The 16,103-nt window shown below is 45.6% G+C and overlaps 2 protein-coding genes across 2 annotated transcripts in view; both read right to left on the reverse strand.

Annotated features, from left to right (window-relative positions):
• LOC134883753 (guanine nucleotide-binding protein G(olf) subunit alpha-like) overlaps positions 1-3,337 on the reverse strand; it is a 10,979-nt gene extending 7,642 nt beyond the window's left edge. Inside the window, 6 exon segments of the mRNA XM_063912158.1 lie at positions 1,445-1,503; positions 2,363-2,457; positions 2,534-2,670; positions 2,739-2,846; positions 2,931-3,122; positions 3,219-3,337. The gene's annotated coding sequence lies outside the window, so the exon portion shown is untranslated.
• On the reverse strand, positions 734-15,639 carry LOC134858160 (synaptonemal complex protein 2-like). The gene is made up of 25 exons (XM_063874067.1): positions 15,600-15,639; positions 14,918-15,034; positions 14,727-14,840; positions 10,539-10,643; positions 10,381-10,402; positions 10,169-10,248; positions 10,004-10,089; positions 9,880-9,914; positions 9,610-9,752; positions 9,435-9,487; positions 9,292-9,337; positions 4,986-5,078; positions 4,521-4,581; positions 4,307-4,449; positions 4,038-4,143; positions 3,896-3,945; positions 3,670-3,778; positions 3,542-3,590; positions 2,948-2,973; positions 2,739-2,846; positions 2,534-2,670; positions 2,363-2,457; positions 2,197-2,296; positions 1,445-1,503; positions 734-794 (listed from the first exon to the last, which is right to left on the reverse strand). The coding sequence occupies exons 1-25, from the start codon at positions 15,600-15,602 to the stop codon at positions 734-736; spliced, it is 2,001 nt and encodes a 666-aa protein (XP_063730137.1). The 5' UTR covers positions 15,603-15,639.
• Between the last annotated feature and the right edge of the window lie 464 nt (positions 15,640-16,103).

Raw genomic sequence — 16,103 nt, forward strand, 5'->3', positions numbered from 1 at the left:
CACACACACACACACACACATCTCTACCTGTAGACATCACACACACACACACACACACACATCTCTACCTGTAGACATCACACACACACACACACACACATCTCTACCTGTAGACATCACACACACACACACACACACATCTCTACCTGTAGACATCACACACACACACACACACACACACACACACACACACACACACACACACACACACACACACACACACACACACACACACACACACACACACACACACACACACACACACACACACACACACACACACACACACACACACACACACACACACACACACACACACACACACACACACACACACACACACACACACACACACACACACACACACACACACACACACACACACACACACACTAAAGCTGTTACTCTGATGAGGGTACAGAGCTCACTGTTACTCTGATGAGGGTACAGAGCTCAGATATACCTGAGAGAGACCCTCTAACAACCCGTCTCCCTGTAAACACCTGTACTGTCCACAGAGTGGTCCCAGGAGCCCCCCTCACTGACCTGCAGCTGATCACTGAGTGTCTCTCTGAGCGTCCATTAAAGTCCAGATTCTGCTCAGTCAGCGTCCTGCAGCTCTGATCTCCTTCAGGTCTCTGATGGTTCTGGTCTTCAGGTAAACTCACAAACACTGAACCCCCCCTCTGATGTTTCTTTAGTTAAGCACCCCCCCCCCTCTAATAACGTCTCATTAGTCGCTCTGAGTTTTCTCTTCAGGGAGTTCTGTGTTTTTCCTCTCTGTCAGATCCTGCCTAGCAACCAGATCACAAGCAAACTGAGGGACCAGAACCACAAGAGTCCAGAGTCCAGCAGCTCTTTATTACAATGGAACCAGAACCACGAGAGTCCAGCAGCTCCTTATAGCAATGGAACCAGAACCACAAGAGTCCAGCAGCTCTTTATTACAATGGAACCAGAACCACAAGAGTCCAGCAGCTCCTTATAGCAATGGAACCAGAACCACAAGAGTCCAGCAGCTCCTTATAGCAATGGAACCAGAACCACAAGAGTCCAGCAGCTCCTTATAGCAATGGAACCAGAGCACACGGTCAGCAGTTCTAAGGCCTCAGAGGACTGGTGTCTGCAGGATCAGTAAAAGGTCTTCAGTAGACCTGAAACCCAGGCTACAGGTGTGAGGACCGGCACAGTTTGAATAAAGGTCTTGTGGACTCATTTTGCAGAAAAAAGTTTTATTGATTCGCTGAGGTCAGGGATCCTGACTAACAGGGTCAGAGAGAGTCCTGATTGGAGGAGCTCTCCTCTCTTCCTCCCTCATTGGCTGGATGGATGCCCTGCCCCAGACTCACCACCGCCCAATGACTTTAACCTGAGGCAACCAAACACATCCAGAATCAAAACCAGATTCAGATCCATGTAAACAGTCCCTCTGATCCACACTCACCTGTGCAGGTGTTCCTCACAGAAGGATCCCAGCTGCTGCATCTCAGTCTGGAAGACGTTCTGGAAGAGGGACAGGAAGACCTGGATCAGGTCTGACTACCAAATGTATATATATATATATATATATATATATATATATACACACTGGAGGAGTATTACTGCAGTATTGTGAGTACAGGAGGAGTATTACTGCAGTATTGTGAGTACAGGAGGAGTATTAATGCAGTACAGGAGTATTACTGCAGTATTGTGAGTACAGGAGGAGTATTAATGCAGTACAGGAGTATTACTGCAGTATTGTGAGTATAGGAAGAGTATTACTGCAGTATTGTGAGTACAGGAGGAGTATTACTGCAGTATTGTGAGTACAGGAGGAGTATTACTGCAGTATTGTGAGTACAGGAGGAGTATTAATGCAGTACAGGAGTATTACTGCAGTATTGTGAGTACAGGAAGAGTATTACTGCAGTATTGTGAGTACAGGAAGAGTATTACTGCAGTATTGTGAGTACAGGAGGAGTATTACTGCAGTATTGTGAGTACAGGAGGAGTATTACTGCAGTATTGTGAGTACAGGAGGAGTATTACTGCAGTATTGTGAGTACAGGAGGAGTATTACTGCAGTATTGTGAGTACAGGAGGAGTATTACTGCAGTATTGTGAGTATAGGAGTATTACTGCAGTATTGTGAGTACAGGAGGAGTATTACTGCAGTATTGTGAGTACAGGAGTATTACTGCACTACTGGTGTACCAGGGTCTGAGTGTTGATGGAGGTCAAATGGTTGGATTCCTCATGGAGTCTCTTCAGCTGATCAGTAACACTGCTCTCAAACCTGTGCCGCAACACCAACCTACACACACACACAGATGCATATGAGTGTGATAGTGGGCGGTACTGCAGCTGAAAGGTGTGTTACCTGTGTTGATGGACAGCTGTCAGCAGGGAGGAGACCTGTTGTTGACATCTTGTGAAGGACCGGAGAACCTCCGTCTCCACGCTCCTCCAGCGGCTCTGAAACAGAACGTTCTTCAGGTTTTTATTTACTTTATTTATTCGTTGATGATAGAGTCAGTTTGGTGGCACTGACGGTGAAGCGTTGATCCAGCTGAGTTTTGAAGGTGTTAAAGGCAGCGGTGATATCGGATGGCAGGTGAGACCCTGGCTCCGCCTCCATCACAGGTCCCGCCCCATCTAGAGGTAGCCCCGCGCCTTCAAGTGAGGACTCTGGAGCAGGTGAGCAGCAGATTTAGGAATCATTCAAACATCATGTTAATAAATAACAAAATATCTACCCGTCTGCAGGCAGTCAGGCCCCTCCCCCCCAGACTCCTCCGCATCCAGCTCAGGCTCCTCCCTCCCATCCTGGGCCAACAGGCCCTCAGTTTGGTCTAACGGGTAACCTTCAGAATAAAACAGAAATCAAATCATAAAACCTTAAAGTGTGAGAGTGGGCTCATCAGCAGAGTGAATAAAGGAATAAAGACCTGAATCTGGAGCGGACCTCCTGCTGTCAGAACCAAGCCCTTCCTGAAACACAGGTAGTACAGGTGGAGCTGGACCTGTACCATCTTAAAAAACACACCTGTAATCAGAACCTACCTGCGGTATGGAGGAGAGGTCTTCAAACAAGTCTCTCTGCACCTGAGAGGTGTGTGTGTCCGCCCACTCAGGTAACCCTGAGAGACAGACAGGTTCCTTTGAGTCTCTGCTTTCAACTGAGGGGGGGGGGGGGGTTATTGATAAGTCAACAGACAGGTATATAATGTACTGACCCGAGGAGTGTGTCGGGGTGGAGTTTGTGATCTGATCAAACAGAAACTCTGCTCGACTCACCTGAAACAGACAGGAGATGTCACACACACACACACACACACACACACACACACACACACACACACACACACACACACACACACACACACACACACACACACACACACACACACCACACACACACACACACACACCACACACACACACACACACACACACACACACACACACACACACACACACACACACACACACACACACACACACACACACACACACACACACACACACACACACACACCACACACACACACACACACACCTTCGAACAGGTGAATCCTCTCCACTACTGGGGGATGACAGGGGTAGGACTGTTGGAGAGCCAGACAGAGGAGTCAGACAGCCAGGCAGATATGAACTTCGTTTGCGCTTTTATTTTGAAGGGTTCACCTTTCAGCTGGCTCTTGCTCATTGGCTTCTTCCTGCTGTATGATCTTTTATTGTGTTGGTCAGCGGGGGGGGAGACCTGGACCGTACCACCAGGGGAACTCTTTACTTTCTGTGTGTACAGGGGGGGGCAAATGCACCGTCTCCAACGTCGTCCAGATCCTCTTTCCATTTAAAAACACACATCTTTTGTATTTCTATATTTTCCCTAACCTGACACACACGTTACCTTCGGAACAGGTGACTCCTCTCCACTACTGGGGGAGGGCCGGTGGAAGACTGTGGGATAGACAGACAGGGAAGTCAGAAAGACAGACAGGCAGAGGTCAGTATTTTAAACTTAGTTTGTGCTTTTATTTTGAAGGACCCACCATTCGGCTGGCTCTTGCTCATTGGTTTGTCACTGTGGGGTCTTCCATTGTGTTTGTCAGCGGGGGGGGACACCAGGACCGTATCATCTGAGGAACGCTTCATTTTCTGTTTTTAGAGGGGGGACAAACGCACCCTCTCCAACATCGTCCACATTTTATTTTATTTAAAAAGGTAGAGCTTTCAAAATGTTCAGTGAATTAGTTTTTGATATTTAGATCTGTATTCTTTTTTCACTGAAACTGTTTCCTGATATCAGACAGACATGTACCGGGAGGACGAGCCCCGCCGCCTGCTGCAGGTTTCTCAGGTGTTCACTGTTGAAGCTCAGCTGCACCACCTGACCTCTGCTGTCCCGGTGCATGATGGGAAATTTCAGCCAGACGCTGAGGACCGTCTCTGGCCAACTGCATTCTGGGACAACACACACAGCGTCACCGAGAGAGAACAGAGATCAACTCTGATAAAAGTGGACAGGATGTTACCCTGCAGGCTGTAGAAATCCACGTCCTCCTGCTGCAGGTGCAGAGACCCCCACAGGAAGCCCTGCAACACACACACTTTACCTGGGGGGGGGGGGGGGTATTAAAGAGTCCTCTCCTGCCCATGTTCAGCTGTACATCAGTATGTAGTGTCTCTTTATGTGTCTCATACTGCCTGTGCTGCAGCTCCTCTTTTCACCCTCTGTCTGAAATCAGAGCCCAGTCTGCTCTGATTGGTTAACTGGTTGGCTCTATGCTAACTGGACAACCAGCTTAGAGATGTCCCGCTCCTTAGCCTATCATGCACAGTGTGTTGGAGCGCTAGACAATTGCATTGTAAGTGCTCAGTAGTGATGTCACTATGTTCCAGAACTACAGAACTGTACGATGGTAACCTGTGTCTGACGGTGTGTTACTTTATAGTTCTGTAGTGCTTGTTCATTTTCCTGCAGTGTGAAGGTGTGTTACCTGTGGCTCGTCGATGAAGAAACTCACACACTCAGATCCGACGTTGAAATCGATCCAGAACTCGTCCAGCTTCTCGTCTTTGGGAGGAAACAGCTGCAGGACACGTCAGAAACATGTGAGAAACACATTACAAACCCATAAGAGACATGTGAGAAACATGTGAGAAACACGTGAGAAACACGTCAGAAACACGTGAGAAACACATGAGAAACACGTGAGAAACACGTGAGAAACACGTCAGAAACACGTGAGAAACACGTCAAACATGTGAGAAACCTGTGAGAAACACGTGAGAAACATGTGAGAAACACGCCAGAAACACGTGAGAAACACGTCAGAAACACGTGAGAAACCTGTGAGAAACCTGTGAGAAACATGTGAGAAACATGTGAGAAACACGTCCGAAACATGTGAGAAACATGTGAGAAACATGTGAGAAACACGTCAGAAACAGGTCAGAAACATGTGAGAAACATGTGAGAAAAACGTCAAAAACATGTGCGAAACATGTGAGAAACACGTCCGAAACATGTGAGAAACATGTGAGAAACATGTGAGAAACATGTGCGAAACATGTCAGAAACATGTGAGAAACATGTGCGAAACATGTCAGAAACACGTCAGAAACAGGTCAGAAACATGTGCGAAACATGTGAGAAACACGTCCGAAACATGTGAGAAACATGTGCGAAACATGTCAGAAACATGTGAGAAACATGTGCGAAACATGTCAGAAACACGTCAGAAACAGGTCAGAAACATGTGCGAAACATGTGAGAAACACGTCCGAAACATGTGCGAAACATGTGAGAAACATGTCAGAAAACACGTCGAACATGTCAGAAACACGTCAGAAACATGAAAAACACGTCAGAAACATGTCAGAAACATGTCAGAAACACGTGAGAAACACGTCTCAAACATGTCAAACATGTCAGAAACATGTCAGAAACATGTCAGAAACACGTGAGAAACACGTCTCAAACATGTCAAACATGTCAGAAACACGTCTCAAACATGTCAAACACGTCAAACATGTCAGAAACACGTCAGAAACACGTCAGAAACACGTCAGAAACATGAAAAACACGTCAGAAACATGTCAGAAACATGTCAGAAACACGTGAGAAACACGTCTCAAACATGTCAAACATGTCAGAAACATGTCAGAAACATGTCAGAAACACGTGAGAAACACGTCTCAAACATGTCAAACATGTCAGAAACACGTCTCAAACATGTCAAACATGTCAGAAACATGTCAGAAACACGTGAGAAACACGCCAGAAACATGTCAGAAACATGTGAGAAACATGTGAGAAACACGCCAGAAACACGTCAGAAACATGTGAGAAACGTCAGAAACATGTCAGAAACACGTCAGAAACATGTGAGAAACGTCAGAAACATGTGAGAAACACTTCAGAAACACTTCAGAAACATGTGAGAAACACGTGAGAAACACTTCAGAAACATGTCAGAAACACTTCAGAAACATGTGAGAAACACGTGAGAAACACTTCAGAAACATGTGAGAAACGTCAGAAACATGTGAGAAACACTTCAGAAACACTTCAGAAACATGTGAGAAACACTTCAGAAACACTTCAGAAACATGTGAGAAACATGTGCGAAACACTTCAGAAACATGTCAGAAACATGTGCGAAACATGTGAGAAACACGTGAGAAACACTTCAGAAACACGTGAGAAACATGTGCGAAACATGTGAGAAACATGTGAGAAACACTTCAGAAACACGTCAAACATGTCAGAAACATGTGAGAAACACTTCAGAAACACGTCAAACATGTCAGAAACATGTCAGAAACATGTGCGAAACATGTGAGAAACACGTCCGAAACACGTCAAACATGTCAGAAACACGTCGAACATGTCAGAAACACGACTCAAACATGTCAAACATGTCAGAAACATGTCAGAAACATGTCAGAAACACGTCAGAAACACGTCAGAAACACGCCAGAAACATGTCAGAAACGTGAAAAACACGTCAGAAACACGCCAGAAACACGTGAGAAACACATTACAAACCCATGAGAGACATGTGAGAAACATGTCAGAAACACGTGAGAAACACGCCAGAAACACATCAGAAACATGTCAGAAACACATCAGAAACATGTCAGAAACATGTCAGAAACAGGTCAGAAACATGTGAGACACGTCAGAAACAGGTCGGAAACATGTCAGAAACACGTGAGACACGTCAGAAACACATCAGAAACATGTCAGAAACACATCAGAAACACATCAGAAACATGTCAGAAACAGGTCAGAAACATGTGAGACACGTCAGAAACAGGTCGGAAACATGTCAGAAACAGGTCAGAAACATGTCAGAAACACGTGAGACACGTCAGAAACACATCAGAAACATGTCAGAAACACATCAGAAACATGTCAGAAACAGGTCAGAAACATGTGAGACACGTCAGAAACAGGTCGGAAACATGTCAGAAACAGGTCAGAAACATGTCAGAAACACGTGAGACACGTCAGAAACATGTCAGAAACATGTGAGAAACATCAGAAACGGGTCAGAAACACGTGAGACACATGTCAGAAACATGTCAGAAACAGGTAAGAAACAGGTCAGAAACATGTGAGACACGTCAGAAACATGTCAGAAACGGGTCAGAAACACGTGAGACACATGTCAGAAACAGGTCAGAAACAGGTAAGAAACAGGTCAGAAACATGTGAGACACGTCAGAAACAGGTCAGAAACATGTCAGAAACACGTGAGACACATGTCAGAAACAGGTCAGAAACAGGTAAGAAACAGGTCAGAAACATGTGAGACACGTCAGAAACAGGTCAGAAACTGGTCAGAAACACGTGAGACACATGTCAGAAACAGGTCAGAAACATGTCAGAAACACGTGAGACACATGTCAGAAACATGTGAGACACGTCAGAAACATGTCAGAAACGGGTCAGAAACACGTGAGACACATGTCAGAAACATGTGAGAAACATCAGAAACAGGTCAGAAACAGGTAAGAAACAGGTCAGAAACATGTGAGACACGTCAGAAACATGTCAGAAACTGGTCAGAAACACGTGAGACACATGTCAGAAACAGGTCAGAAACATGTCAGAAACACGTGAGACACATGTCAGAAACATGTGAGACACGTCAGAAACATGTCAGAAACAGGTCAGAAACATGTGAGACACATGTCAGAAACGGGTCAGAAACACGTGAGACACATGTCAGAAACATGTGAGAAACATCAGAAACGGGTCAGAAACACGTGAGACACATGTCAGAAACATGTCAGAAACAGGTCAGAAACAGGTCAGAAACATGTGAGACACGTCAGAAACATGTCAGAAACGGGTCAGAAACACGTGAGACACATGTCAGAAACATATCAGAAACAGGTCAGAAACATGTCAGAAACACGTGAGACACATGTCAGAAACATGTGAGACACGTCAGAAACATGTCAGAAACGGGTCAGAAACACGTGAGACACATGTCAGAAACAGGTCAGAAACATGTGAGACACATGTCAGAAACGGGTCAGAAACACGTGAGACACATGTCAGAAACATGTGAGAAACATCAGAAACAGGTCAGAAACAGGTAAGAAACAGGTCAGAAACATGTGAGACACGTCAGAAACATGTCAGAAACTGGTCAGAAACACGTGAGACACATGTCAGAAACAGGTCAGAAACATGTCAGAAACACGTGAGACACATGTCAGAAACATGTGAGACACGTCAGAAACATGTCAGAAACAGGTCAGAAACATGTGAGACACATGTCAGAAACGGGTCAGAAACACGTGAGACACATGTCAGAAACATGTGAGAAACATCAGAAACGGGTCAGAAACACGTGAGACACATGTCAGAAACATGTCAGAAACAGGTCAGAAACAGGTCAGAAACATGTGAGACACGTCAGAAACATGTCAGAAACGGGTCAGAAACACGTGAGACACATGTCAGAAACATATCAGAAACAGGTCAGAAACATGTCAGAAACACGTGAGACACATGTCAGAAACATGTGAGACACGTCAGAAACATGTCAGAAACGGGTCAGAAACACGTGAGACACATGTCAGAAACAGGTCAGAAACATGTGAGACACGTCAGAAACATGTCAGAAACATGTGAGACACGTCAGAAACATGTCAGAAACAGGTCAGAAACATGTGAGACACATGTCAGAAACGGGTCAGAAACACGTGAGACACATGTCAGAAACATGTGAGAAAAAAAGGATGAGGGGAAACTCAAGTCTTTATTGTGTGTCGTATCTGTACCTCGTTGGAATCCAGGAAGGCTCGGAGGCAGGGGAAGGTGTAAACCCTGACAGACACAGCGCAGGGACAGATAAACAGTCAGACAGGTGAGGAGGCAGGTGTTTCAGATCAAATGTGTACTGTCCCTTTAAGGAAGCTCTCACCTTCTTTGGTCTCCATGGTTACTGTTTACAAAATTCAGGAAGCGACGACAGTCCTGAGAGACAGACAGGTAGAGAGGGAAAGGGAGGTAGAGAGGGAGACAGATCATTAGACAGACAGACAGGTGTCAGACAGACGGGTGTCAGACAGACGAGTGTCAGACAGACAGGTCCTCACCACCTCAAAGTCCCGGTCTCTCATGTCACAGAAGGCGCTGCTGATGTCACGGATTGGGAACCACTGATTAGCTCTTGGCCGGCGCTCCTTCATGGGCGTCAGCCGGCACAGAGCCTCTGATAGGCTGGCCTGCAGCTCGTAGTCTAAAACAACCAATCACAGCACAGATCACTCTCCGGAGGGGCAGGATCACAAATCATCATGTCGATCATCAGTGAATATTATAACATGTGTAAAAACACACGCCTGATAAATGATGTATGATGTTACCTCCAACAGTCAGCACTGCTGCTGCAAGCTGGGACCTGGGAGACAGGAGGACACGTTACAACAAGAAGACACACTGTCCCTCACTCCTCTGCTCTCACAGTGTGGGTTAGTTAGTGAGTATTACAGCATCTGGGTGTGGTTCAGGTTCTGGAGTCGTCTCCTTGGCTCTCGGCTCAGAGATTCCACGATGCTGTTCAGAGTTCGGATTGCCTGAGGACATAACAGACCATAATAACCCTATGGCAGACAGACAGACAGACAGACAGACATGTTCAGTTTCAGGTCCTACCTCCAGTCTCAGGCGAAAGATGATTCCTGTTTCCACAGAGAATCCAGCCAACTGATGCAGAAACACAGACAGCTGACTGACTGACAAACAGACAGTTAGCAACAGACAGGTGAGAGACAGACGGGTACAGACAGACAGGTAATTGGGACCTGCAACACAGAGTCAATATATTCAGAATTTAGGGTAAAAAAAACAAAAAGGAAGAAACAAACCTGGAAGAGCCGGACCAATCAGCTGAGAGACAGACAGGTGAGAGATGGACAGGTGAGAGACAGACAGGTAGTTAATAACTGATTTGTGCTAAATGTTGATATAAATTCCCTCTGGTCTGAAAACAGTGCAGGATTCCATCTCCCATCATGCTCCTCACCTGGAAGAAGTCGTAGAACTGCTCAGTGACACTCAGCAGGGGGGGGGGGCATGATGGGGGGTCAGAGGTCAGCAGACCATGGACCGCTTCGAACCACCGCTCCACCTGCACAGGTAAATATGAATAAACCACCGCCCCACCTGCACAGGTACATATGAATAAACCACCGCCCCACCTGCACAGGTACATATGAATAAACCACCGCCCCACCTGCACAGGTAAATATAAATAAACCACCGCTCCACCTGCACAGGTAAATATAAGTAAACCACCGCTCCACCTGCACAGGTAAATATAAATAAACCACCGCTCCACCTGCACAGGTAAATATAAATAAACCACCGCCCCACCTGCACAGGTAAATATAAGTAAACCACCGCCCCACCTGCACAGGTAAATATAAATAAACCACCGCCCCACCTGCACAGGTAAATATAAATAAACCACCGCTCCACCTGCACAGGTAAATATAAATAAACCACCGCCCCACCTGCACAGGTAAATATGAATAAACCACCGCCCCACCTGCACAGGTAAATATAAATAAACCACCGCCCCACCTGCACAGGTAAATATAAGTAAACCACCGCCCCACCTGCACAGGTAAATATAAATAAACCACCGCCCCACCTGCACAGGTAAATATAAATAAACCACCGCCCCACCTGCACAGGTAAATATAAATAAACCACCGCTCCACCTGCACAGGTAAATATAAATAAACCACCGCCCCACCTGCACAGGTAAATATAAATAAACCACCGCCCCACCTGCACAGGTAAATATAAATAAACCACCGCCCCACCTGCACAGGTAAATATAAATAAACCACCGCTCCACCTGCACAGGTAAATATAAATAAACCACCGCCCCACCTGCACAGGTAAATATAAATAAACCACCGCCCCACCTGCAGAGGTAAATATAAATAAACCACCGCCCCACCTGCACAGGTAAATATAAATAAACCACCGCCCCACCTGCACAGGTAAATATAAATAAACCACCGCCCCACCTGCAGAGGTAAATATAAATAAACCACCGCCCCACCTGCACAGGTAAATATAAATAAACCACCGCCCCACCTGCACAGGTAAATATAAGTAAACCACCGCCCCACCTGCACAGGTAAATATAAATAAACCACCGCCCCACCTGCAGAGGTAAATATAAATAAACCACCGCCCCACCTGCACAGGTAAATATAAATAAACCACCGCCCCACCTGCAGAGGTAAATATAAATAAACCACCGCCCCACCTGCACAGGTAAATATGAATAAACCACCGCCCCACCTGCACAGGTAAATATAAATAAACCACCGCCCCACCTGCACAGGTAAATATAAATAAACCACCGCTCCACCTGCACAGGTAAATATAAATAAACCACCGCCCCACCTGCACAGGTAAATATAAATAAACCACCGCTCCACCTGCACAGGTAAATATAAATAAACCACCGCCCCACCTGCACAGGTAAATATAAATAAACCACCGCCCCACCTGCACAGGTAAATATAATAAACCACCGCCCCACCTGCACAGGTTAATATAAATAAACCACCGCCCCACCTGCACAGGTAAATATAAATAAACCACCGCTCCACCTGCACAGGTAAATATAAATAAACCACCGCCCCACCTGCACAGGTAAATATAAATAAACCACCGCCCCACCTGCACAGGTAAATATAAATAAACCACCGCTCCACCTGCACAGGTAAATATAAATAAACCACCGCCCCACCTGCACAGGTAAATATAAATAAACCACCGCCCCACCTGCACAGGTAAATATAAATAAACCACCGCCCCACCTGCACAGGTAAATATGAATAAACCACCGCCCCACCTGCACAGGTAAATATAAATAAACCACCGCTCCACCTGCACAGGTAAATATAAATAAACCACCGCCCCACCTGCAGAGGTAAATATAAATAAACCACCGCCCCACCTGCACAGGTAAATATAAATAAACCACCGCCCCACCTGCACAGGTCAATATAAATAAACCACCGCTCCACCTGCACAGGTAAATATAAGTAAACCACCGCTCCACCTGCACAGGTAAATATAAATAAACCACCGCCCCACCTGCACAGGTAAATATAAATAAACCACCGCCCCACCTGCACAGGTAAATATGAATTATCCACCGCCCCACCTGCACAGGTAAATATAAATAAACCACCGCCCCACCTGCACAGGTAAATATAAATAAACCACCGCCCCACCTGCACAGGTAAATATGAATTATCCACCGCCCCACCTGCACAGGTAAATATAAATAAACCCACCGCCCCACCTGCACAGGTAAATATGAATAAACCACCGCTCCACCTGCACAGGTAAATATAAATAAACCACCGCCCCACCTGCACAGGTAAATATGAATAAACCACCGCCCCACCTGCACAGGTAAATATAAATAAACCACCGCCCCACCTGCACAGGTACATATGAATAAACCACCGCCCCACCTGCAGAGGTAAATATAAATAAACCACCGCCCCACCTGCACAGGTAAATATGAATAAACCACCGCCCCACCTGCACAGGTAAATATGAATAAACCACCGCCCCACCTGCAGAGGTAAATATAAATAAACCACCGCCCCACCTGCACAGGTAAATATAAATAAACCACCGCCCCACCTGCACAGGTAAATATAAATAAACCACCGCCCCACCTGCACAGGTAAATATGAATTAACCACCGCCCCACCTGCACAGGTAAATATAAATAAACCACCGCCCCACCTGCACAGGTAAATATGAATAAACCACCGCCCCACCTGCAGAGGTAAATATAAATAAACCACCGCCCCACCTGCACAGGTAAATATAAGTAAACCACCGCCCCACCTGCACAGGTAAATATAAATAAACCACCGCCCCACCTGCACAGGTAAATATAAGTAAACCACCGCCCCACCTGCACAGGTAAATATAAATAAACCACCGCCCCACCTGCACAGGTAAATATAAATAAACCACCGCCCCACCTGCACAGGTAAATATAAGTAAACCACCGCCCCACCTGCACAGGTAAATATGAATAAACCACCGCCCCACCTGCACAGGTAAATATGAATAAACCACCGCCCCACCTGCACAGGTAAATATAAATAAACCACCGCCCCACCTGCACAGGTAAATATGAATAAACCACCGCCCCACCTGCAGAGGTAAATATGAATAAACCACCGCCCCACCTGCAGAGGTAAATATGAATAAACCACCGCCCCACCTGCACAGGTAAATATGAATAAACCACCGCCCCACCTGCACAGGTAAATATGAATAAACCACCGCCCCACCTGCACAGGTAAATATAAGTAAACCACCGCTCCACCTGCACAGGTAAATATGAATAAACCACCGCCCCACCTGCACAGGTAAATATAAGTAAACCACCGCTCCACCTGCACAGGTAAATATGAATAAACCACCGCCCCACCTGCACAGGTAAATATAAGTAAACCACCGCCCCACCTGCACAGGTAAATATGAATAAACCACCGCCCCACCTGCAGAGGTAAATATGAATAAACCACCGCCCCACCTGCAGAGGTAAATATGAATAAACCACCGCCCCACCTGCACAGGTAAATATAAGTAAACCACCGCTCCACCTGCACAGGTAAATATAAATAAACCACCGCCCCACCTGCACAGGTAAATATAAGTAAACCACCGCTCCACCTGCACAGGTAAATATAAATAAACCACCGCCCCACCTGCACAGGTCAATATAAGTAAACCACCACCCCACCTGCACAGGTAAATATAAGTAAACCACCGCCCCACCTGCACAGGTAAATATAAGTAAACCACCGCCCCACCTGCACAGGTAAATATAAGTAAACCACCGCCCCACCTGCAGAGGTAAATATGAATAAACCACCGCCCCACCTGCACAGGTAAATATGAATAAACCACCGCCCCACCTGCACAGGTAAATATGAATAAACCACCGCCCCACCTGCACAGGTAAATATAAGTAAACCACCGCCCCACCTGCACAGGTAAATATGAATAAACCACCGCCCCACCTGCACAGGTAAATATGAATAAACCACCGCCCCACCTGCACAGGTAAATATGAATAAACCACCGCCCCACCTGCACAGGTAAATATGAATAAACCACCGCCCCACCTGCACAGGTAAATATACATTACTTTAGCGGCCAGTCCGAGGCTCAGCAGCTTCTGCAGATCGTTTGTGTTTTCTGATAAAACTTCCAGAGATTTCATCACCACTGAAACTCTACTGATGCCCGACACACACAGATCCTGGAACACACACACACGCACACACGTCATGTTTGATCAAACTAAATGACAGTCACTAATTAAGGTTAATTAGTTACCGTGGTGACGAGCTGGCTCAGCGACGTCAGAGAATAAGAGGAGAGATCCCCCTGCAGCAGAGACACCAACGAAGAAGAGTCTGCACGTTTCAGGCAGTCCTCCATCTTCACATGAAACTAAAGACACCAACGAAGAAGAGCCTGAAGCTAAAGACACCAACGAAGAAGAGCCTGAAGCTAAAGACACCAACGAAGAAGAGCCTGAAGCTAAAGCATCAAATCTGTTTCAGAGTTTTTCTTAATTTTGCTTTCTTTGAATTTGGATTTTTTGAACTGGAGGTTTTTATTTTGGTAGGTTACTTCCTGCTTGGAGCAGCAGGGCGCGCTGCAGGACAGACAAACAGAAACACCTCCGAGGAAGAGACGTGTTCCCTGTCCTCAGTGTTTCATTTCCATCAGCAGACACAAACCACGAGATAACAGAACTATAAGACGATAGAAACCCGAACTTTCAATAGAACATTAGAAGTGTTTTATTGAAACTGTATCAAATAAACCTCACATAATAATACATAGTGTTTCTAAGCGGCTTCAGCTGCTCAAAGACACTTTGCAGAGGTATAAAATAGGAAATAAAATAAAACATTAAATGTTAAAATAACATCATTAAAAGCCCACCCCCCAAACACACTGTAATCTAATATATACTTCTAATATATGATATAAACTCATTTGTGCTTACCATCTTGTCTCCTCTCGTGTTGGGAGCTTACACAGGCGCGCGCAGCTGCTGCTCATTAACTCATTAGGCAGTCATTAGTCTGCGCATGCGCAGACCGGGAGCAGCTGCAGCAGCATGGTTTATTTGACAAAGAACACATTAAAATATACCTGTATGTAATAATTCAAGACAAATAAAACAATTGCCCATGAATGTTTTCAATTCGTATGTCAGTGAATTTATCAGGAGGTACGCAAATATATGAGCTTCATTAATAAGCCATAATGAGTCGTTCAAGATTCAAAGGTTTTAATGTCATTGAGCTACAGTGTGATAAGAAATAAAACAATGACACCAATTCTAAAACAAAGCAATACAATAAAGAGTGCAGCAGAAACTATAGACATGGAAATAGAAGCAGAAACAAGAGCTGGATGTAAAGATTGGTCAGTCAGATTACAGTAAACACTTTAAGATAAATGAGTTACAGATGACACCAGAGGACTGATGAGGGCCTTCACAGAA

The sequence above is a fragment of the Eleginops maclovinus genome, chromosome 21 (assembly GCF_036324505.1).
Source record: "Eleginops maclovinus isolate JMC-PN-2008 ecotype Puerto Natales chromosome 21, JC_Emac_rtc_rv5, whole genome shotgun sequence".
Lineage (NCBI taxonomy): Eukaryota > Metazoa > Chordata > Actinopteri > Perciformes > Eleginopidae > Eleginops > Eleginops maclovinus.